The 25350-nt window shown below is 38.0% G+C and overlaps 1 protein-coding gene across 1 annotated transcript in view; it reads left to right on the forward strand.

Annotated features, from left to right (window-relative positions):
• Positions 1-12125: 12125 nt before the first annotated feature.
• The window catches only part of LOC139710260 (uncharacterized), a 127643-nt gene continuing 114418 nt past the window's right edge, over positions 12126-25350 (forward strand). Inside the window, exons 1-13 of the mRNA XM_071622191.1 lie at positions 12126-12293; positions 14383-14536; positions 15572-15637; positions 16539-16607; positions 18056-18121; positions 18751-18828; positions 20118-20186; positions 20732-20881; positions 21244-21315; positions 21784-21855; positions 23270-23341; positions 24276-24362; positions 25248-25325. Of these exons, the coding sequence (XP_071478292.1) occupies positions 12170-12293; positions 14383-14536; positions 15572-15637; positions 16539-16607; positions 18056-18121; positions 18751-18828; positions 20118-20186; positions 20732-20881; positions 21244-21315; positions 21784-21855; positions 23270-23341; positions 24276-24362; positions 25248-25325 (1157 nt within the window). The 5' untranslated portion in view covers positions 12126-12169. The remainder of the gene's footprint in view (positions 12294-14382; positions 14537-15571; positions 15638-16538; positions 16608-18055; positions 18122-18750; positions 18829-20117; positions 20187-20731; positions 20882-21243; positions 21316-21783; positions 21856-23269; positions 23342-24275; positions 24363-25247; positions 25326-25350) is intronic.

Genomic DNA, 25350 nt, shown 5'->3' on the forward strand with positions numbered 1-25350 from the left:
CAAGGAAATTTGCTAAAATGACAGACACCAAATCACTGTACTCATGAATGAAACACTCTTTTTTTTTGGGGGGGGGGGGGGGGGGGGAGGGGTAAACAAACAAGATGTATTCTTAGTCTTTGGAAACATGTGTGTTCTTCCCCCAGCAAATGTACATAAACTTTAAGTGGTCAAACACTATTGCCATGTACAGTGTACAAAAGATTTTGGTAATTGGATGTGTACCATTTGCGTCACAGGATAGTATGACCTTGAGTTACAAGTAAAGCAATTTTGTAACTAGATGCCTATAAAAGCATGTATGATAATCATCCAAATTGTGATTCAAGAAAGAACAAAAAAAAAAAACCCTCCCATGCCCCCCCACCCATCCCCCCCCCAAAAAAACCCAAAAAAAACAAACAAAAACAAACAAAAACAATTTAAACTAGAGAGGGCCGTCAAAGGCGGCAGACCCACGCCTAAGTACAAAGTCGGGGTAAACATAATGTGCATTCGGTCATCTACCAGAATTCGGCCACTTAATTGCCAGTGTGCTTTATCACCAGCCAGTGAGTTCTACCAAAGATCGTACACTGAAGTGTACGATCTTTGGTTCTACAGTCACATCACACGCAAATCACATCATTACACATACGGTATTAACACTCATTCACGTACAGGAAAGTCCTGAAGTCTCCTCCAAAAATCCATCGAAAATCCCAAATTCCACCGTCAAAAGTGCAGAATCGGAACTTTTCCAAGAGCGCGCGAATTAAGTCCAGTTTTAAGAGTATTGTCTACACGACGGGTCGCGGAAAAAAGCGCTAAAAATCGAGAAATACGCCGTTTTCTTACGGGATATTTTGATTATAGCAAGCCGAGAGTGTGATGATATCAAAGGTCGTATGAGTGTACGATCTTTGATGGTATCCACAAAAGCAAAAAAGAAAAACAAAATTTACGTACCCCCTAGGCAATTACCCCTATGATTAGTGTCTACGGGAATTATTCAATGCAAGGGTTGAATGCAAATGTCTACTGCACCAGTATTCGGCCACTAACGAGCGCCGCAACGTCCCCGGTGCAATTTTGCACCAACAGTGTAGAGCGCGATGCATTTTCAGCGGCCTTGCACACGCATTGACATTGAGCACGCATATCGTGCAGTGTGACTGCGACCGAGCAAAATGCTCCTCTAACGAAAAAAACAATCAATGTTAATTTGAAAAATCATCAAATATCAAAGGTCGTATGAGTGTACGATCTTTGATGGTATCCACAAAAGCAAAAAAGAAAAACAAAATTTACGTACCCCCTAGGCAATTACCCCTATGAAATAGTGTCTACGGGAATTATTCAATGCAAGGGTTGAATGCAAATGTCTACTGCACCAGTATTCGGCCACCAACGAGCGCCGCAACGTCCCCGGTGCAATTTTGCACCAACAGTGTAGAGCGCGATGCATTTTCAGCGGCCTTGCACACGCATTGACATTGAGCACGCATATCGTGCAGTGTGACTGCGACCGAGCAAAATGCTCCTCCAACGAAAAAAACAATCAATGTTAATTTGAAAAATCATCAAATATCAAAGGTCGTATGAGTGTACGATCTTTGATGGTATCCACAAAAGCAAAAAAGAAAAACAAAATTTACGTACCCCCTAGGCAATTACCCCTATGATTAGTGTCTACGGGAATTATTCAATGCAAGGGTTGAATGCAAATGTCTACTGCACCAGTATTCGGCTACCAACGAGCGCCGCAACGTCCCCGGTGCAATTTTGCACCAACAGTGTAGAGCGCGATGCATTTTCAGCGGCCTTGCACACGCATTGACATTGAGCACGCATATCGTGCAGTGTGACTGCGACCGAGCAAAATGCTCCTCTAACGAAAAAAACAATCAATGTTAATTTGAAAAATCATCAAAATACGGGCCAGTTTGTGATGACGGAGAACGAACTTTCATAAATCTAGAAGGACATAGTCCCTCAAATAGGCCTAAATGTAAATTTCGGAATTCTTACGAACATTTGAGCAGCGAAGTCGGATCGTTGGGGAGTTTATGTGTTCGTATGGTAGCGGAAAATCGCAAAGTGAGAAACGGGAAATTTTCGGAATGGTCACTATACCATGGGGTCAAAACTTCAAGGTCACACAGAATTTGCAAGGGTCAACCGATTATCACCAAAATCTAATCGATTCTTTCCTGTCATTATCCAAACATTCCCTGAACATTTCGTGCAAATCCGTTTACCCGTTCTCTTGTTATCTTGTACACAAACAAACAAACAAACAAACAAACAAACAAACATACAAACAAACAAACAAACAAACAAACAAACAAACAAACAAAAAAACAAACAAACAAACAAACAAACAAACAAACAAACATACGGAACCCTTTACATAACCCCCTGCCGATTTTCATCGGCGTGGGTAACAAAAACAGCAACCTGCATCAGCAGTACCTACATGTACATGTACAGTACCAGTCACCACTAAGTATTACACGTTTACACGATTCGAACGTGTACCCACACAGACGCCAGTATCGTGTATTTGGCACGATCACACGTTTCAATAGGTGTTCCGAGTCAGTGCGCTCGCGGGGAAACGTGTAGTCGTGCGAATTACACGCAAGTTCGGAAGCCTGCGCGAAGCGTGTAATCGTCGAAACGTGTAGTACTTACACGATATGTCCGCGCGCGCTCTTCGACTCGGTGTACCAGTACAGTATGTGTGTGGCGAGTACAGTACACCGGCAATCCGATCGTATGCCGTGTATATATGTATACAGTAACGGTTTTCTGTGCTGTGCCACATTACGTTAGCTTAGAGTGGCGTAAATTCTCAGGTTTCCAGTCCATTTTCTCTCATTTTTCTCTCTTTTGCTTTCGTATCATTATATCCCTTTATTTTCAGAGTACAATCGTACTTCTGAGAGTGTTTTGCTCATTTTTTGTTAAGTGATTACCTCGTTAGCAACAATTATGGAGGTGAGTTTTTGATCGAGTGTTTGATTGAACGATGTTGCAACGTTGTTGATTATAAGCTGTACCGGTAGTATTCTTACCGTAAAGTGTCTTCGTCGTTCGTCTTCAAGCTTATGTTTTCACCCTGGTTTTCCTCATCGTGGTTTTCCAATTCCATTTTGTTTTCCGGTGCAAGATGTTCTGTGTATTTTTTTCTGCGGTAAAATGACATTATCGATCGTGTATCCATCATAGTTTTCCACCTCCATTTCATTTTTGTAAGATCTAACGTTAGCTAGTCGTAGGGTCTGCGATGTCTGAATCGTTTGCTGATGTGTTTTGTGACAGTGACTCTGATGGGAATGATTTTAAGTTGCGGTGGATAAGATTGGCTGTAATGATAGTAATGATAATGAGTGTGGTGGTATTGATGTACGAGCTCTGATGGTGATGCAATTTATTTCGAGTGACCGATATGATGACGTTGACGATGGCGAGTACGAGTAGCCTAGATCATAGATGGGCCTGTAAGTGTATATAGAGGCGGGCAGGCGCCAGGCGCAGGGTAGGGCAGTGGCTGACATGACGCCCGCTCGCTCGTGCGCCCGCGCAGGACAGGGTGGTCTAGAGACCTTCATTTTTTTTCTTTTCTTTTCGTCTGTTCACTCGGGTGTAGTGCTCCCAAAATTCATGTCTTTGAAGTCCTGTCTCTGGGTGTAGAAACTCACCCAAATTAATTTGTAGACAATAAGTTTGTTCAAGTCCAGTCTGTAATGCTAACTTAATTTCTATTTTAGAACTCGATGAAATCCCATTTTCTTTGCTCATTTTCCCACTATTAAATTATTTAGAACTCTACTAAATTTCTGATGTATTGCATTCACTATTGTGCTATATTATTAAAAGCGCCTGCTAAGCAGGTGTTTCATACTTTCTTTTTCATTTCCTTCCTGTCACTTTTTTCTTTGACCCTGGATGAAAAAAAAAAACAATCTTGCTATGTAAAGACAGAAGAAATACCATCGTGAAAATATTATGACAGTAAGCTAATAAAAAGAAAAAAAATAGGCGAGTGATGAAAGTTCTTGCACATTTGTATAAAATCATAAATCAAAGGTGATTTCTTATGAAGCACCTCTTTCAAAGAAAATAATGTGCACTACAAATATTAGAGCAACAGTTCAAATGATGAAGTGAACTCTGAAAACTGTCGTGGCATCAAGTGATATTGGTAGGGAATTCTGACGACAAAAAAACAAAACAAAACTGTCACGCCATTTCATAATGTATGATGATTTTTTTTTTCAATAATGGGGAAGGTTACGAAATCATAAACGCCACCGATAAAACCACAGTCCCTTATACAATTACCGTAACAGTTGATTACTTCTGCATCATAATCCTTTTAACTTTTAACTTTATTTCTTTTGAGATAAAAAGGGTATAAACTTTATGAAAAATATGAGCTTAACTTCTGTAGTATTACTTTAACAAACTAGGCAAGTTTAAACAGCACCTTCATATTTTAGTACTATATAGTATTAAGTAACGCATTCATTTTCAAAATAGTATTTTGCCTAGTTATGTATTTCTTTGGAATACAAATTTTCCGTTCCTCGGAAAAGTACTCGCTCTGGAACATACACTGTATATGAAACTCATCACCAATCAAAAAACCACCATACAGAAGGTACGCAATCTGCTTGACCTTGGTAATCCTTACGCTCACTAACTGCAAGAAGGCGCATGAAATTCAGCTCTGCATATTATTATTACATTTTTAATTCAATATAAGAAAATTCCTTGGACTGAATTGGTATTTATGAACGGGAACTTGGTCATTACATGTTTGCTGCATCTGATTGTCAGTTTGCATCGACGTAAATGCGCACGGCGATGGAGGTAATTTGATTGGTTGTACAAGTAAAAAGCAAACCAAAATAAAATGACTGGACGCAAAATGAGTCAGTGTATCTTTGAACTATTTCATGCTCATGACGAAACGAGGATAATTACTATCTAGCGTTAAACAATATGAGTACATGTATATACATTGATATATGCATGTATGTTTGTATGCAGACAGGTGTACAATTTGTATGTGATGTATGCAGGCACGTGTAATATTGTGTCAACATGTCTTAATTTCAACTGCCCATTCAAAGATAGTATACAAGAATAATATTTCATGAAATTGCACAAGGAGTTTAAGCCTGCCCGTCTTAGTTACAATTCCCGACCTCAGAAACATTGATCGACTAATTGCTGTTTGTATTTCAAAGCAACAGAAAGAAATACAGAATCATGACATTCAAAATCAGGTTTTGAATCATCATAATGATACGATGTCATGGTTATGTTAACGAAGTGAAGAAAGTACTCGGGCAGTTTTTAGATCTAGGCAAGACTATACGAATTCACATGAAGTGTATTTCTTACGTAAGACACTCTGTCAGTGCAACCTGACCTGACACATTTTCTTGAAAGAAAATTTGTAGAGGGAGACAAAGGGAAGAAACTGGCACCTGACACATTTTCTTTTCAGCGGGAAAATCATCAGCATTATATACCAAACCTCCGTGTAAAGCTGTGTTTAATTAATCCCAGTGCCTTCGGTTGGCACTGATCTCCAAGATCAGAGGCGGGTCCACTCTGTTCCGCTTGGGTGCTATTGTGCGGGACAGACACTAGCCGCTCACTCAATTAGCTGTCCTTCTGAAAGGATCGTCTTTCTTTGACAGTCACACCTTTACGACTGCTAATACGCTGTCTTTTATCACCAACTCCAATCGTCGACCGTGTTGCCTTCCAATACTAGTAAATGAGAATATTTTCTTGGTTTTTTTTTTGTCCGTCATGCCGATTTTCGTATAGTTGATGCCGAGGAGCGAAACACGAGCTAGAAGACCGAGTTAATTGGGCTCATTCACGTTTTCCTCTTTAATGATAAAACCAGGGAGGACCCTGATAAAACTATAGTGGTCTCTTTATAAAGCACTGAAGACTGTCAGAAATGATGCTCGTGACGTTGTTACATAACCGGCATGAGCAGTACGTATACTACAACCACCACATGCGATTATAATGGTACAATATCTAAATTGGAACACATGAAATGCAAAAATAAAGGATGTGCTACTTGTGTATAGCGAATTAATGTCAGGACATGATCAGAAAAAAACACAACAATCTTGTTGATGTGACGATACATCAATGCGTACAAAACAACATCAAAATATAATGTTCATATTTCATTCACAATCAAGAATTTAACATATATTTTCATGTTTATGTTCAGAAACATGTCATTGACATTTTCAGGATAAAACGGGCCAACGATTTTGCAAAATGTCTTCCAGCGAAAGGATGGACTCGACCAATTGAAACGAAACGATTAACGAGAGACGCGGTTTTCGTCATTACCTAACACAAGTTCAAATGGTTTATTTAGTGATCCATGCACCATTCTTATCACGTTGTGTACACTTAATCGTTTACACATCACAGGACATTATTCCCGCCGGGCCACCAAAAAAAGCCGGATGTTTGCCTTATAGTTTTGAAAATGAACAGCGGTAACTATCGGCTCCTTAAGCTGCTAGAATAAATGTTAGATGTTTGCTCTTAATTTTGGAAATGAATAACGGTAATATTCGACTCCGTATAATACAAAAATAAATGTCGGATGTTTGCTTATACTTTTGGAAATGAATAATGGTAAGATTCAGCTCCGTACGGTGCTGAAATCAATGTCAGATATTTGATTTTGCGTTCGGAAATGAATAAGGATAAAATACGGCTCCGGATGATGCTGAAATAAATGTCGAATGTTTGCTTTGACGGTCAGATATAAATGATAATGATATTCAACTCCGTACGGTGATAAAATAAATGCCGGAAGTTTACTTTTACGTTCGAAAGTAAATAAAAATAATATTCAGCTCCGGAAGATGCTAAAGTAAAATGTCGAATTATCCCTTTGGCGTTCGGAAATTGAACAATAATAATCAACTTCGTACAACGATGAGAAAGAAATGTCGGATGTTTGCCTTACTTTCGAAAGTAAATAGCAATAACATTCGGCTTCAGAAGATGCTGAAAGAATGTCACAAGATTGTTTTTACGTTCGGAAATGAATAACAGTTATATTTTGCTCCATGCGATGCTAAATAACTGTCGGATGTTTGCTTTTAAATTTCGAAATGAATAACAGTAACATTTAACTGCGTTTGATGGTGAAGTTAATGTTTGCTTTGACGTTCGGGAATGAATAACAATAGTATTCAACTCCGTCCGATGAAAAATACTAGTAAATGTCTGATGTTTGCTTTTATGTTCGAAAGTAAATAGCAATTAACATTCAGCTCCGGAAGATGCTAAAATATAATGTCGAATGATCCCTTTGACGTTCGGAAATGCTATAATAATGATATTCAGCTCCGTACGATGATGAAATAAATGCCGAATGTTCGTTTTTATGTTCGAAAGTAAATAGTGCTCAATAACATTCGGCTTCGGAAGATGCCAAAATAAAGGTCAGATGATTGCTTGAACGTTCGAAAGTGAATAGCAGTAACATTCTGCTCAATAACATTAAGATGCTGAAATAAACATCAGACATTTGCTATTTCACATTTCGAAATGAATAACAATAACATTCAGATGCGTTTGATGGTAAAGTAAATGTCGGATGTCTGCCTTAACGTTTGAATGTGAAAAACAGTGTCATGTATAACACATTCGGCTCCGTACGATGCTGAAATGTGTCAGATGATTCATTTCACTTTCGGAAGTGGACAGCAGTAACATTCGGCTCCTTACGATCATAAAATAAATGTCGGGTGTTTGCTTTTGAATTTGGAGATGAATAACGGTAATATTCTGCTCCGTACGATGCTAAAATAAGTAACAAATTGTTGCTTTTACATTTGGAAATGATAAACGGTATCAATCGGCTCAGTTAGATGATAAAATAAAGAGCGGATGTTTGCTTTCACGTTCGGAAATGAATAAGGATGATATTCAGGTCCGTAACATGCTGGAATGAATGTCGGTTGCTTGGTTTTACATTTGAAAATGATTAACGGTAACATTCGGCTCCGGAAGGTGTTCAAATACTTGTAAAGCAAATGCTGGATGATTGCTTAAATTTCCATCAAAAATAAATAACGGTAATTTTTGGCTCTTGTATACGATGCTAAAACAAATGTCGGATGTTTACAATGTCTGCAAATGCTCCCACTTTCTCATTTCAAACCTAGATTTTGACCGTGGCATCAACTTTTAAATCTATAAGCCTATATTGTGTATATCAATATTTGCGAAATCTTAGAATTCAGAATAACGGCATAAGATGATTAAATTTTCTATTCATTTATTTTAGACGTGGGTACCTGTATCATTCAGTAATACTTGATATTTATTTTTCTATGTTTAGTAGGACCGATGGTTTTTCTTCTTTTCTTTTTTTTTTCTTTTTTTTTTGGGGGGGGGGGCACCAAAAAATAAAAATCAATCATTTTGGTGGCCCGATCGGGCCACCAAAATAAAAGTTATAGTGTGGAGCCCTGGTCTTTTGTGGATAAAGTGTCTTGCTGAAGGGCAAATATCGGGCTTCGAGGGGATTGGAACCGCGAATACCACGGCTAATTGATTCGGATTTTACTTGTATTTGCAGGTCAACTTTAGATAGACCTTTTTTTCTTTTTTGCGATACAGCTTGGGCTTCATGCGCATTTATTTACAACAACAGTAAATCCGAAGACGAGCAGAAAGAATGTCAGCACCAGGAGTAATCGCACCGGGCCGAAAGGGGAAAAGGAAAAGTTGTATATCCTGAATCTACCCCCCACATCGACAAGAAGACAAATGGAAAAAAAAAAAGAAAAAGAAAAATATGAATGGACCCACATGAAACATAATTCTGGAAAATCTGCGGGATATTCGTTATTTCATTTTGCTGTGTTCAAACTATACACCAGTATAGCTTTTCGAGTGTGATCTTAATGCGTATGAACGTTCTATGGACTTTAAGTTTATAATGCGAAAGAGGGTAACTATACAACAATTAACGACATTGATAACGCCAAACATTCGGAAATTTCAGAGTGCAAGAAAAATAAGACGTCCCGGAAGTACGCCAGACATCATAATTGCTTTTTTTTATTCCTTTATAGCTCCACAGCATCACCTAGGAAAATCAATTTGACCAAGAACAAAAGCGCGTCCCTCTTTTCTTCCTGGGCAATTACCCCGGACCCTTCCCCTGGCCCTAATCCTAACCATAACCAAAACTCCTTACCCTAAACCTAACCCTAATCTTTACTCTAACCTTACCATTAACCAGTATTTAGCGGGGGAGGGGGGGGGGGGGGGGTAATTGCTCCCTGGGGTTAATTGCCCGGATTAGGTTGCAACACACAACAAAAACCTCTTCCCTAGCCCTACACCTTCCCGATCTCCGTGTGTTGTCAGGTGAAACGACATGTTCAAATACAAGAATAAAACAACAGTAGGTATTGATTGAAACTCGACACCCATTCATGCCAGCCAGGCCAGGCTGAAATGTAACTTCAAAGCACATTCCGACAGCTGGCTGACAAAACCACATGGCAAAGGAATTTGCGCGCGCGTGTGGATTGCTCAATAAAATTGGAGGGCCTGGGAGCGGGAAAAACAAGGATGATTACTACTAGTCTGTGAGTTATCAAAAGCAGACCTTTCGAACAATTGCAAACGTCATGATACTATTTTGTCTTCCTTTTGGACTGAAAGAAAAAAATCACAAAGACGAGTTGAGTACACGTTGTATCACAATTTTTACATAGCCATGCAAAAAGATTACTACACTCATGTCATGACAAGAAATGAATATTCCAAGACAAATACAAAGCAGCCTCGGGTACTGACGGTGACAAGAGACGCCATGCATTCACGACGCACGTTGGGGAGCAACAGGGAGGTGGGAAGAGACTCTTCCCGCCTCCCTGGGAGCAACATGGAGTTGGCAGGGAGGGGTGATCCTGGAGTTTGTGAGAATTTCCAGATACTCCGTGACAACAGGGAGATGGAAGAGAGACACTCCACCTCCCTGGTGACAACACGATTGTGACGATCTCAAAGCATGGACCCTACCACGCCCAGCAAATCTGCGTGCTACTTCCTCAAAATTTGAAGGAACTTTGTCTCTGATCTCTTGAGTTGTTTTTGCTGAATATCAGGAGCTTTTCATGCCTGAAGTTCAAATGGATGGTTGCCAAAAATTTCATAATTTATAAATCTCTCAGTAATTTATTTTAGGCTGTTGACGCTGCCGTAAAAACATTAGAAATTTCATATAAACTAGTCAGGATAAAGACAAAAAAATCTCCGCACAAAACAAATGCAAGTATTTTCTATTGTCATTGGTAGTCAAATTTGTGTTTTACAGATAATTAAATTATGATTAAAGCAATAGGTATAGTATTAACTATTGTATTACACGTAGTAACACTTTCATGATAAGTTTGACGTTTTAAACGGCTACATTAACAAAAATCGCAGGAGAGTTTTTTTTAAGGAGTTCAACCATTTCTAAACGTGAAGGCATGTTAAATGAAAGGGAAAAAAGAATCAACGTTTGTAATCCTGGGTCTTCGACTTGAGCTATCTTTAATTAAACATTCCTTCTCTGTTCATCTCCAAGACCCCAGACTGTTCATGACCTCCGAGAATGCGCCAGTACGCGCGGTTTCTTCTGGTGATTGGTCTCTCTCTCTCTCTACCCCTCCCCATTCCCCAGTCTGGCACCTTGGCATCGTGGGAACTTTCATGTGAAGCGTGACAAGTTACTAGTTACCACTGACCTGCTGGCAGTGTAACAATGCGAGCAGCAAGTGGTAGACATTTTCTTCTGCTGCTGCTACTTTTACTGCCGAAATACTAGTACTCGGCTTTGTTCACCACACACTACCACCAGTTATTTGGCGAGACACACGTTGTGTATTGGAATATAAATGGACTTTTGCACCTTCCTGAATTGAGTAAGTGTCTGACAGTTGTTGAAATCGTGACATCGCTAACGTAGTAGACAGCCAGCGTTAGTTTTAGGTTTGCGTATGCGTGATTTCATGGGTTCAACGTTCGAGGAAAATGTTGGCTGTGGGGAAAAAGGTGGCTTCGAAATTTTTGCTTGCCCGATTCCATTGACTGCGCCCATGAGTACAAATTTGACGACCATCGCGAGTCGACGATGATCTAGTGCTGTTTAGGCAGCTGTGCATGCTGTACTAGTGTATACTTTGTATATTGTGCACGAAGAATTTTCCGGCACATGGCAGCAGGACGATATAGTCTCTTTCCACCTCCCTGATTAGTGGTATATCTAACGAACTACACTGTAGTATCTAACGAGCTACATTAGTATCTTTGCGTTGTGCCGGAGCATGCTGCTGCTATCCGTCCATGCTCGAACGTCGTCTGCTCAACACAGCGCTGTCTGGATTCGATCAGCGCGCACAATGTGCACACGTATGCAACACGCCCGAAACGTGTAGAAGAAAAATACGCGTATCCCTCGCTCGGACATCGGCACTGAATCGTGACGTTCTGAACGCTACACGTTTCCCTCTGCGGGCGGGCCTGTGCGAGCGAATCGTGTAAAGTTCACTTCCACTCGATTCGCTCACGCGAAACGGGTGAGCGGACCCGAAACGTGTAAACGTGTAATACTTAGTGGTGACTGGTACTGTACACTGTATGAAGACACAGTTTATAGAGACCTGATGGTTTCTCTTCATATTTCACAATCTGGTTGGGAATTGTGTTAAGATAAATTATCCTATAAATGTGTTTACAAGTGTATACTTTTAGGTCTGTAGATGACAACTTTGCTAAAATGTGGATAATCAAAGCAATGGTGAACTCTTTTTCTTCTGTACACGTTAATCATTATCATAAGCTATTGATATTTCATTTACAGGAGAAATCCATGTTACCATTGTAATTACAGTGAATTAAAGTTGGAAAGAATATTTGATTAAAAATGTTTTCACTATCACCATTTTCATATATGAAAGATTGATTATTTCCACTGATGCTGTAATTTGAGACAGTTATATCACATCATGCATTTAAATTGATCAATCATCATTTTTTTGTTTCCCCTTTTTTTTTCAATCACAGATACACATTGAGAGAAAGTTATTGGTGGCAGTAGAGACTGGTGTTTGAGATGGAAAAGGCCTTGGCATTCCTTGTATTATGGGCAGGGATTCTGATCTCAGGAACCAACGCCACTTGGTATGGCCCGGACTATTGGAACGAGAGATATGGTGACTACGGCATCGACTATGAAAGTGAGTACCCATGATCAAGAATGGATTTTGTTTTTCTTTTTGCACTAGATACCAATATGTTATTGAACCTACATTGTACAAAATGTACATCACAAAACACAGAGGAGGTTAGCACGCTTGACTTTCCATCAGGTATAAAAAAAGATAATGCTTTTTGGGACCAAATTTAATTGGTGATTTCAGGAGTTGCCATTTGTTTTGTTTGTTTTTGACAGACAAAAATAACCCTTTGATACCATAGTAGTGCTAAAGCATTTTTTCTGGTAGACCTTTTTTTTTTTTTTTTTTTTTTTTTGCTGTCAGAAGGTTATTGTCTCAGTTTTCAAGCCATGACTGTACTGTTTGCTATGGAGCCTTGAATCAAATTATTTTACGCACTTGAAAAGGCCTCCAAACTTTGAAGCCCTTTTCTCAATATTAGAATTTTTATACTGTAAAAGTGGATATTTTCGCGCAACTAATTTTTCGAGTTTGGCTGGGTAAGAAGAGTTTCGCGTGTTGTTAATTCCGCGGAATCAAGACATCACGCACAGGAACATATGGCAAGCAAAAATATTTGCGTGCTTTTATCTCCGTGCTAGTTTCTGGTTGCGCGAAATGCACAAAAATTTCAACACTGGAAAATTTCCACTTTTACAATGTTAATCTAATTTTCCATCATTTACTTTTCACAAAGTCTTTATGAGTTGCATATGATATTGAAGGTAGAATACAATCGGTGCAATCATATAGCTTGACCTTTCCTGTAACTCACATGTGGTGACTTTGTGTTACCAGATATTTGAAAAGTTTTTGGTCTGGTTTTCATGTGCACTTTCACATACCAACTTCATGCATATTAATACACAGGTCTGCAATTTGCTTTTTAGGCGTACTGGCAAATCATTAAACCCCTGGCTGGAACTTTTTGTTCGCTTTGTGTTTTGCAAGATCAAACTGTTCAACATTCAAACTGTACTAGGCCACCATCTGCAATGTACTCTTGATTGAGAGCACAGAGTGTGTAGATATTTTGGAAGCCTGGACTTTAAAGGAATTGTACAGTTATGGTTGAGACCTAATTTCAGGTTTCTAACATTTTTTGGTGAGATAATGAGAAACCTCTTATAAAATGTGAAAGAGCATGTAATTCTATGAGGAATTCAACGTTTATTTGATGAAAATTGGTTTTGAAATGGCTCAGATATCAAAAAAGAGCGATTCTAATAAAGTGTGGGACCCACACTTTATTACGATCGCTTTGTTTTACTTTGTTTTTTGATGTTTCAGTCATTCCAAACCCGATCTTCGTCAAATAAACTTTGAATTCCTCTTAAAATGGTATGTTCTGTACTATATCATAAGTGTTTTCTTGGTATCTCGCAAAAAGTTAAAAACCCAATTCTCATCTCCACCGAAACTGTACTATCCCTTTAAGCAGCTACAGTATGAACAAGGGGCTTTTTGAGAGTTTTTTTTTTTTAATATTATCATTTTCCTTTTACAACACCATATCAATCACTTCAGAGTAAAAGTCACACTGAAGTCTTCCACAGCAAAACCTTTGCTGTAATGTGCAGGCAGCTTTTATACTTTCTTTCAACACATCAACCTACTGTGGCTGGTCCTATTGTAATGCCAAAAGTTTTCGTGAGGTTTTTATATTTGCAAATAATTTCGCTTGTCATGTGCTATTCTTGAAATTAAAGACACATGAAAATAATGGCTCTGATCCCAATATGAATGTTATGTAAACACGTATCCATGCAGTACAGTAATCTACAATCACAAATTTAACCATTCAGAAATCGTTGGGAAGTCCCAATTAGCGAAAATATACAGTTTGTAGACTCGCTAATGGCGTATACAGTATTTTGCTTTAACGCAAGATCTGCCTTGCCGTAGTACATTCCTAACCAGTCTTCAGTGAGTTTACATTAGAAACGAGAAGATTTTTTTTTATAAAAGTGTCTTTCCAAAATCTGCTTCTTAGTCCAGGACTGAAGTTTTCTACTTCATCACCACAATGAGATCAAAGAAACCAAGAACAGACAGCTTTTCAATGTACTTCAGTGTATTCTTATACTACTTGTTTGTTTTCATTCTTTAGCTGGTAGTGATCGGTTTAATGGAATATGGTCTGCAACGTCGGCCATAAATGGCGGCTACGGGAGACAGAACTCGGATTACAGTTCCAGGACTAGCACCGGTTGTACCATTGTCGAATCAGAGGGAACCATTGACTGCTCCTCTGCTACTACGGTGTAAGTCCGTCGTTTTAAAGAGACATTCAATTCTCAATGTTTAAGTTGTCTGGGAGAATGAAATCCCAAAAGACAGGAAGTGAATTGAGAGAATGCATCGATAACAGTCTGTCGAACAAAACGAAGTTTGAGGAAAATGAGACATCTAACCTTCACTGATGTCTTTTATTGCTGCATTCACTCTATCCACATAATATGTGTATTTGGGTTTCTTTCCCCTTTTAAGAAATTTATGACAATAGAACAAACCAATGAAAAAAAAAATGGCGGTGATTTTAAATGAGAAGCTCTAGACCAGGAACAGATCGGTGAAAAATCTGAGCAAAATTAATGATTACAAAGTATTGTGTGTGAATATCATTATATTTTATATTGCTCTGAAGAGATGTGCCAAGAATTAATGTCCTTGATTGTTGTTTTTTTTTTCTTTTCCATAATCAAGAGGGATTTGGGGACAAGACCATCGGTGTCATTTTTCATTCAAGATCAATTATTTGTTTTGTAGGAACAATGCCATCAAAGTATATAAAGCTACATGTATCTATGGGTGCAGATAGAGAGATACGTGCTGTTACTTTTTTTTGGGGGGGGGGTATCTTTTACTTTTATTTGCTGTGAATACAGCTGGTTTTATGGAATATGCTTCTTTTTTTTTCAAAAGTGTCATGTGTATAATGCAGAAAAGGTAAAAATGTTGTTTTTCCACCCAAACAAGATGTATTTTTGACCCTCAGAGCTCTGCAATGCTGTATGAGGCTGTCTCCCCTGCTGATATGATGCCAAGTCATGTGACATTATAGTTTCCTAACACTCTTCATACATTCACAGCTGTCCTGAGATATTTCAGATGTGTACTTTGAATTTGTAACTTTGCACTCTAAAGTTTGAGGTATTGTTGTGAAGTCTTTATATCATTTTTTGATGTGGATATAGCCATCATTATTGAAATGCCTTGTTTCTTTATGTCCATTGTTTGTGCAAAGAAAGCAACATTGTCATTTTCCTCAATGTCTTTTCCCTTTTCTTTCTTTGCAGGGATGTCAAGAATTACAATTTTGAAAACTTGACAGCATCAACTTTTTCAGAAGATGTAACTGAAATGTAAGTTAGATCCATTTAAATCATTATTTTGTTCTCACCTGTACTCCATAAGGTCTACTAATTACTGACAACTTTCATAAATGTGGTCATTACTCTTGTAATATTCGTTTGCTTGAGTTGTTTTCATCGTGTTATAAATGTGTTTGTTTGTTTGTCTGTTTCATTTTCCATCTGAGCAGATAGCTGGATAGCCCAAAATTGTTCAGCTGCTGTAGTTTATAGGCACCATTTCATTCAGAGTTGTCAGCCCAACTTTGACCAGATATCATTCGCTGACATGTTGAGTAAAATCGGCTGTGTTGATTGGATGAGAAGCTCTGGTCACTGTCTGTTACTGTGGTAATTGTCAGAGACTGACATCTTGTCAGGGCTGACAACTTTCATGAAGTGGTGTCGTGATCTTCCATGGGGTCCAGTTGAATGTTAGGCGACACCCTGCTCTTTGCGATGAATGAATGAAGCGGGATCTCTTTACGTGCATGAGTTGTGACTGCCTTACACATGACCTCCATTTTTTTGTCCTATCCGAGTGTTTTGCATAGTTACTTGAGCACACAGTATGATTACAATTATGTCATTGCTAAACTGAAATTTTATGCTCAGGAATGACACCCATGTCATTTGATAGAATTGGAGGTAGACACGCTTCCCTCTGAGCCAAATTACAACACTGAGTGTTTTTGTGCATTTATATTGAAATACAAACGGTGCATACCTTTATCTCCTAACCTGGATTTAAAATAGGCCCAGTTACCTTTAATAGGCATAGATAGTCTCTATGTGATTAAAGGCATTATCAAGTCCAACCAGGTCATATTTTAGTACATTGTAACTGTATTTGTTTTTTTATCAATCTGTTTATGATATTATTTAATGTTTAATATTTTCTTCTTTTTTTCAGAACCATTGTTGGCAATCTCCAGAGTATTCATCCTGGAACTTTTACCAACCTCACAAAGCTGAGGTCATTGTAAGTTTGACAGAAGTCCTAAAATATATGATAAGCAAGGAAAACAAAGAAAGAAAGAGAAATCAGACATAGAGATGGAGATTATCCCTTTAAAATGGAGTCGTTGAGAAGCAGACCATTTGTGATGCTGGCCTTCGTTCATCTGGCCTTACTTTCACAGGTGCCCATTACACATCTCAAGGGATACGGAGACCCGTGCATTTTCCTCTATTGCTCCTCGCTTATGGAACTCCCTCCCATCTTTTCTCCATGAAATTGACAAACTGGATCACTTCAAAGTCTCACTCAAAACTCACATTTTGCACTAGGCATTCAATTGCTAACTGTCTTGGAGGAGTCTGGGCCTTTGAATGTTTCTATAACAGGTATACGGCTCTATACAAATGCTGTGGATCATCATCATCATCATGCATGAGCAGAAAAGTCATATTTTGTTGGGATTTTTTGTGTGTGGGTTTTAGGCATATATAAACAAATTCTTCAGATGCTAGAGGTTTAAAAACTTACAATACTTCAATGCAAGGGAAAAATTGAATGATAATAAACAATAATTTTGGAAACTGTAAAGGATATATTGCCAAAGTCAACTTTACACACATTTTTTGTCTTCCTTTTTATGATCTCCAACTTTATCATGGGTAATGTGATGATGCATTACAAATAAAAAAAAAAGAAAGAAAATAAAATGGAAGACAAGGAGAAGGGAAGGAAGAAGATGGTGGTAGATTTAGTGCAGAAATAACATAAGGAAGAGAAAGGTGAGACCCTACCACCATGGCAAAGGAAACCAACAAACTAAAACAAAAACAAGAGTAAAAGAGGAGAAAGAAAAAGAGAAGAAAAAGATATCCAAGGAGAAAATGATATGATATACTGCTAGAAAATGTGTATGATAAAAAGAAGGAAGAAAAAGAAGATGTACAAAATGATATAAATGTACTGCTAGAAAATGTGTATGCAGAAAAAGGGGGAAGAAGAAGAAGTTGAAGAATTTGAGAAGAAGAATTAATGAAAGAATTAACAAACTGATGAAATTGAAGAAGAAGGAGGAAGGGGTACAATGGATAATCATGAACTAGAGGATTAGAAGGAAGACGATTTGGGAAAGAGTAGAAGCAAAATTAGACATTGAGAGATGAAGGAAGGTATGAAATTGAAGAAGAAAGAAAAAAAACATAGGATTTTGAAGTGAAGTGATCTATGATGAAGATAAGACAAATAATAATATGAACAAATGTAAAAAAAGATCAGAAAGAAAGGGGGAAGATATTAATATGACAGTTAGAACAAAAACATAAAAATGCTATAGATGGATATTGATGAAATAGACATTATGATGCAATCTCATGTATAATCATCTGAATTCAATAAATTTTGCCAAATGAAACTCACATGTTTATTGTTCCTCATTCTTTTTCTTTTGTTGTGGATGTTGTTGTTTTTTTCAGAACAATTCACAACACGGGAATCACCCAGTTTCCGGATGTGTCTGGCTGTACGAGTCTTGAAAAATTGTAAGTTAGTACAATTAAAATGCATGACTAATTGTTATTCTTCCACCTATGGTCTTCAAATGCATGTTCACCCAGATTGGAAGTTGATTTGTTGTTTTTGTTCTTGTTTCAGAAATGCTCACTTGCAAATTATGGTCTACTTAAAAACATCTCCCTACCCCACCCCCCCCCCAGAAAAAAAAAAGGGAATGAAGAAAGATATGCAACTAATCAGTTGTGGGAACAAGTTGAGTATAGTCATTCATTTCAATGCCAGATTTAAAGATTGTAAGAAAGTTTGACTGTCAGGAAAATTCACTTGTTTGTTTTTATCGTTATATCCCATGTTGTAAAACACAAACTATGTGTAAGATGAGCAGAAAAGAAGAATTGTAATGCAAAGAAAAGAAGAATCATAATGCAAAGAGAAGAAAATGGAAATGAAGTGGAGTATGAAAGTAGGAAGTTTCACCCATGTTTTCAAATGTGACAGATGACATATCTACCAAGTGTGAACTTAATTTTATGTATGGTAAAAGCAAACACATTCAATGAAAATGCCTGTCAAGATATGTATTATATACATGCAAAATTCCTTCTTTTTGGGATGTTGATTATTTTGCTTTGTTTCATTTGTTTTCTCTAAACAGGGACCTGAGCAGAAACAGTATCACCTTTGATGTCTACACCTACACCACTCTCACATTCCCTGCATCTCTCAAACAAGTGTAAGCAAAAAGAAAACCAGTAATGTTATTGTGACGAAAGTAATGAAATAAACATATATTGAATTAAGAGAAACACATACATCTATTGCTTATCGTCACTGGGGTGACAAGACCTTGTATACATCTCAAATTTTGGTGAAAATGATTTTTTGGATTTGTGGTCAAATATTCGGTTAAGTGATGTCCTGTCCAAATCCTAGCTGTCGTGACACCCCCCCCCCCCCCAAAAAAAAAAAGCCACCATGGCATGTCAAAGGAAAGGCTATCCCATTCACTATAGTGCTTTGGCCGCCACGTTTTTTAGCTCTCCTGAACATTTGACATTTTGTAGATACGAGGTCTGTTCGCCCCAGCGTTGTTATGCATGGCTGTTATGAACATGTAGGAAGAAATACAATGTATGTGCCTATCTTCTTTATTAATGGAATTTGCTTGCGATTCAGTTACAATCTTTGTATTGCTACATATTTCAAATCTTTGATGACAGACCTTTCTAGAATGTCAGACTACTACGTGAATCTTGTCTAATTCATTTTATTTTAATTTCCTGAAGATACTTTATTTTTTGGTTGCCATGCCGTGGATTCTGGAGGTATTGTTTTAAATGAGATAGAGATTATTTTTCAGATGCAAGTTTCTTCACTTTGTCTCCCTCTACAAATTAAATTTGTTAAGATTGCAACTGCTGATCTGTAAAGTTTACAGATCAGCAGTTACAGATCAGCAGTTGCAATCTTAACAAATTTAATTTGTAGAGGGAGACAAAGTGAAGAAACTTGCATCTAAACCTTCACCCCTCTGAATAATATCTTTCTTTCATTTAAGATTATTTTTGATGAATATATTCATAGAGATTATGAATGCTGTTCCAAGACTAGACAGTAACTACTTATCTCTTTATCTACTACAATTGTACAAGTTGCCTAATAACCCTGTCTCAAATCAACATTTATGTTCTTTGGATTCAATGTTGCACGTTGTTACTGGGGTGACAAAAACCATGTATGTCAAATTTTGGTGAAATTGAGTTTATTGGTTTTATCATCAGATGATCAGTTACGATGCCCTTTAGTCCCAATTGTAGCTGTCATAAGTGCGTTACCCCAAATATGAGAAGCCACCATGGCATGTCAAAGGAAATGTGATCCCATTTGTTACTGTGCTTTGGCTGCTATGCTCTTTCACTCTCCTGAGCATTCGACATTTTGGGAAACGAGGATTTGTCTCTCCAAAAGAGATATGCATATTTCTGTATTTTCGATTTTTTTTTTTTTTTTTTTTTTTTTTAGGAGCCTGATGGAGAACAGCATCGAGTGGGTTCCTCCGGGATTATTCTCCGGAACCAACATTGAATATCTGTAAGTACTCAATTAGTGCTGTTTCCTTTTAAATACTCTCGAAGAGATGGTAATTTTTTAATCTTTTTTCATAGATAAAGAATTCTCTAAACGCGTGCAGTAGTTGTACGTACAATGTATTTAACTGTAACAGTGTACAATTGTATGTAACAAAGATGCCAGATATAACAAAACCCTCCTATAATAAGGGTACAGGTCCCAACTTTTGGTAATTCTCATGATTTTTAAATCCTTGTTATAGCAAGGTTTCCCTGTATAGCAAGTTTACTCTTTGTGGTTCATATGTCCTTGTTATGGTGCAGTTCTACAGTATAATAAGGTACTCATTATGGTTTGTAGTTCCTCATTAAAATGAGGCTTCTTTGTATAACAAGGTACTCATTGTTATGGAACTTTCCCAGCACCACCTTGATTTAGGGAACTTCTCCAGCATAACAAAGTACTTGTCATGGTTTTCCAGTCACTGTTATAACAAGGTCCTCAGTACTTGGATTGTGAGTATACTGGGTTTCATCACACGATGCTATCTTTCCCGTTCCCTGCAGGGGGATGAGCATGAATTCCATCAAGACTTTCCCTTCTGACTCGCTGAAGAGCATGACCAACTTGACCTTCCTCTCACTGGACGACAACGCCCTGACGTCCGTCTCCAAGCGCAACCTCCAGGTGCTGCAAGCCAGTCAGATCAAGCATTTGTGAGTAAAGGAGAAGCTGTTCTCTTCTAGTTGCATTTCCACAAGTGCAGGGTTAACTCTTTTTCTGCTCAGGGGTGCTCCCCCCACCCCCTTTGGAAAATCCCTGTACCACAAGTTACAGCCAAACATATGTTTGTGTTTGTGTGTGTGTGCATCTGTGTCTTGTTTTTGTGTAATGTTAATGACCCAATGACCCTTGACCTTTTATGACATCACGTTAACCTCAACCTTATCCTTTGAATGAACTCTCATCATGAGTATGGCCTTTAACCTCGCTTGCCAACCTTATTTTTTGCCTTTGACCTCTTGACATCTAGTGATTCCCATGCATTTTTGTCTTGTTACTTCTTCTCTGTTTCCAGGAATCTGAGTAACAACGCTATCACTTATCTGGCGCCACGGGCCTTGACACAGCTGACGGGACTCAAGATTCTGTAAGTACATGTACACATTGCGTATGAGGAAATTATGGGCTTTTTTGACCGACTGATGTGTTGTGAGGAAACTGCAAAGAATTTAATAACTTAATAGTTTAATATGCAGTTCCAGAGGCGCCTCATTATAAAGAGGTCAGATTTAAACTAAACACCCTTATAGCAACTCCCAGCTCTTAATACATGTATACTACATATATATGTATTAATACGTATAATATTTTTGATTTTCATGCCGTGATATAGTGAGAAACTTGACATGACAAGTTATAGATCTTGTTATACATTGTAAGAAGGTTCTCCTGTACCTGCCAGAAAGATGACATTTCATACTGTTCATTATTTAATTCATATATGCCTGATTAATGATTGTCATTATTGAATGAAGTTTTCCTGTTGATTGTGAAAGGGCCCACTATCAGTACTGTTCAGAATATACATTTGTTCTGTGTCTTTCACACCAAACAGGGAGCTCCATCAGAACTCGCTGTCAACGATTCCTGTCCAAGTGTTTGACAACATGCCTAGTGTTCTTCACATGTAAGTAGATGAAGATTGTCTGTCAGTATCTAGACATCTGACATTCTTTAAAAAGATGGGAAAAGAGGAAGATGAATAAATTGTGATAGCATACTTGCCAACTAATGAATTTTATCAGATTCAGTAAGATTTTTTACATTAAAAATTAGCAAAATAAGATTTTCTGTCAGAGAAATAGGATTTAAAAAAATATTTAGACATACCTTTCATGTGTATTTTCTGAAGATTTGACTGAAAGTATGTGTAAGATTTTTAACTTCAGTTTGCATATAAAATAACATTTTTGCAATCCATGAGTAAGATATTTCATCTTGAAATGTTGGCAGGTATGTGATAGCTATGCAAATGTACTGCATATTGGTGCTGAGCAACTGCTATGCCCCATACGGTGTACATGTACATGTACAATGTACGTACAGTGTTTCACATGCCGGTACAGTTTGAAGCTGGGACTTTTGCTGAAACAAGATCACCACATAACTTCACATTCAGGTCATATCTACCCTGGATGTTGGTGTATGATTGCAGTACGTTTTGTTTTTATACTTTCTCTAATATGTACAAGTTAGCATCAGAGGGCCATGCAAGTGTTCACAAATAGTGACAGGCAACAAGGCAGTAGCCAAGGGGGCCAAGTTTGATTCCCAATGAGTTTAACACAGCAATGTCTTTTTTACACTCGTGTCCCCCCCCCCCCCCCCCCCCCCTTCATGCGTGCATGTGGGAAAAACGCTGTGATGATACCGTATATGTACAACATACATGCATCTAGGAAAAAGGTTCCACATTATGTATTTGTGAGAGAACCAATATCACACAAGTAAAGGTCCCACTTCACTTCTTTTCGAAGATCAGTGGGAAATCCCAGTAGAGTTTCAGTCCACCAGACACACTCGAGAAAATCAGCAAATGACGCCAATTTTCTCTTTGTTTTACTCCACTTGCCGGACAATAGTCTGGACATGCTCTTTAGGGAGGAACAGAGATGATGTAAACCACTTTAAAATTATAGTTTATATTCATTTGATATAAACCCTTTACACTAGCTACGAATTATTCAGATATCTATTCTCTCTGCTCGTTTTATGTTCTTTCTTATGTGTTTTATGTTCTTTCGAACCGATTGTTCTTTAGCTGTATCATATCTATGTTTGTTTTGTTCTTGTTTTTTTAATCTATTGTGTGCACATGCAATGTAATGTATATCAACGCAGGGCTCCCTTGTAAAGCAGGCCTTTGTGGCACTGAATGGGACTACCCTGCTTTTAAAGAAGACTTAATAAATAAATAAATGAAATAAATAGTAAAATCTTTGGACAAAATTAATGGTGTGTAGTTCGTCTGAGGAAAAAAACAAATCATGCAGTCTTTTAATGTTCCATTGTTTGTTTGTTTGTTTGTTTGTTTTTCACAGTGACCTGAATAATAATCAGCTGCAGACACTGGACAGCAACTCATTCACTGACCTGCCAAGCCTGAGAACACTGTAAGTATACCAGTATTTTTAGCATGAGAACTTTGATAACAGAGATGTGGGCCGGACCAGATTCCTTTATGATAGGGAAGTGGGTGGGGCCAGATTCCTTCATGATAGGGAAGTGGGTGGGGCCAGATTCCTTCATGTTAAGGAGGTGGGTGGGGCCAGATTCCTTCATGATGGGGGAGGTGGGTGGGGCTAGATTCCTTCATGATGGGGGAGGTGGGTGGGGCCATATTCATTCATGATAGGGAGGCGGGTAGGGCCAGATTCATTCTTGATAGGGTAATGGGTGGGGCCAGATGTCTGTATGATAGGGAAGTGGGTGGGCCAGATTTCCTCACGATCAGGAGGTCGGAGGGGTCAGATTCTTTTAATACCCTTTACTATCCTACAAGTCTGTATGATTGTTGCTTTACAAATTGGTCACAAACATCTGTGCATGTAGAGACTATTTCATCATCATCTCAACTAAGTCCCTCTGTGAGTGTTTTGTTCTGAAAGTGTGATACACGTATCCAGTGTGCAAGATTTCACCTTCAATGGGAAGCAAAGAGGAGTGCAGTTATGTAGGAAAATATCAAACCATCTTTTCCGTTGTCCTACCTTAAAAATCTTTTTAAAAAAAAAGAACATTTGGGTTGTGCATTGTAGGGCAACTTACATTCATAATAAAAGTGTTAAGGCAGAAAAAAAAATGGCATTTTGCTTGAAATTACTGCCCCAGTTCATCACTTGTCCAATATAGTATGATTTAAAAAACAAACAAACAAACAAACTGAAAAAGAGATTGTACTTTATGAATAGGATTTTTGTGATACCATGATTGCATGATTGCATACTAAAATGTGGTTCTTAATATGGCAGTAGATTACCACCTGTATCTTAAAATTCATACTTGCTTTATTTTCTCTCTCTCTCTCTCTCTGTTCATATTTTCCAGGCGGCTGCATTCCCAGAAATCAGGCTATGAGATGACATCCATCAAGCATGATGCCTTTGTTGGTATCAACGGGAACCTGACAACATTGTACGTAGAGAATCCAGGAAATACCTTCTGCAAAGAGAGATATAACCAATGACATTTATCTTTCGATGAAGTACAGTTGCATAGAAACGTATTGTTGAACTACATATTGCATATGGCATTGTTGATGTTAGCGCTGCAATGAGGCACAAAGAATGTTTGCATGCATTTTGATTTCATAAATTGTGTGAGAAGCAGGATTCGCCAAATTAAAAGGCACGCAAAAGTTTTTGTCGACACTACATGTATTGAATGTAAAAGGCAACTCGCAAAGATTTCATGCCACAAATATAGCCATCGGCTCCAATTCATGAAAATTTCATGCCGTGAAAAAAAAAAAAAAAATCATTTTTTTTTCATAGGTGTTCAAGCAACCACAAAGATGCCAAATAAGAATGTATGTCTTCTTGTATACACACCCGTACATTAGGTCATCACAGTAATTCCACTGCATTGATCATGTGATGTTTTCATCTCGATACTAGAGGCATGTTTGTTCTCATGAACTCAACTTAACTTTTATGAGTGGATACTGAAAAGACAGAAATTTTCGCGTGAATTTTGATGGGCAAATTTTGCATGAGCCAAGATTTGCTAAATTAAAATGCACGCATAAGTTCTTTTCTACACGATAAAGCATTGAATGCCAGTGGCAGTTTGCCCCCCCCCCCCCCAAAAAAAAAAAAATGAAAAATCATGCCGCGAAATACATGCACATGATGTCGGTCATTGGCTCCAATTTGCAAAACTTGTAGGCCTATGCCACAAATATTTTTATTCTATGAGGTTTTCTAATGTTCAGAAACAAGATTGAATTCTTATACTAGAACTTGATATGCAGAAATGCTTTATCTTAATTTGATTTTTTCTCTTTCTTTGCCATGTCAGATTCATCAGCAGCAACAATCTGGCAAACTTTCCCCATGCCGTCTTGTCCAGAGAGACCTATGAGAACCTTCTGTATCTGTGAGTGGTACAAATGTAATACAGT

The sequence above is a fragment of the Diadema antillarum genome, unplaced genomic scaffold, assembly GCF_040938485.1.
Source record: "Diadema antillarum isolate AM-2024a unplaced genomic scaffold, OU_Dant_1.0 seq00001517_RagTag, whole genome shotgun sequence".
Lineage (NCBI taxonomy): Eukaryota > Metazoa > Echinodermata > Echinoidea > Diadematoida > Diadematidae > Diadema > Diadema antillarum.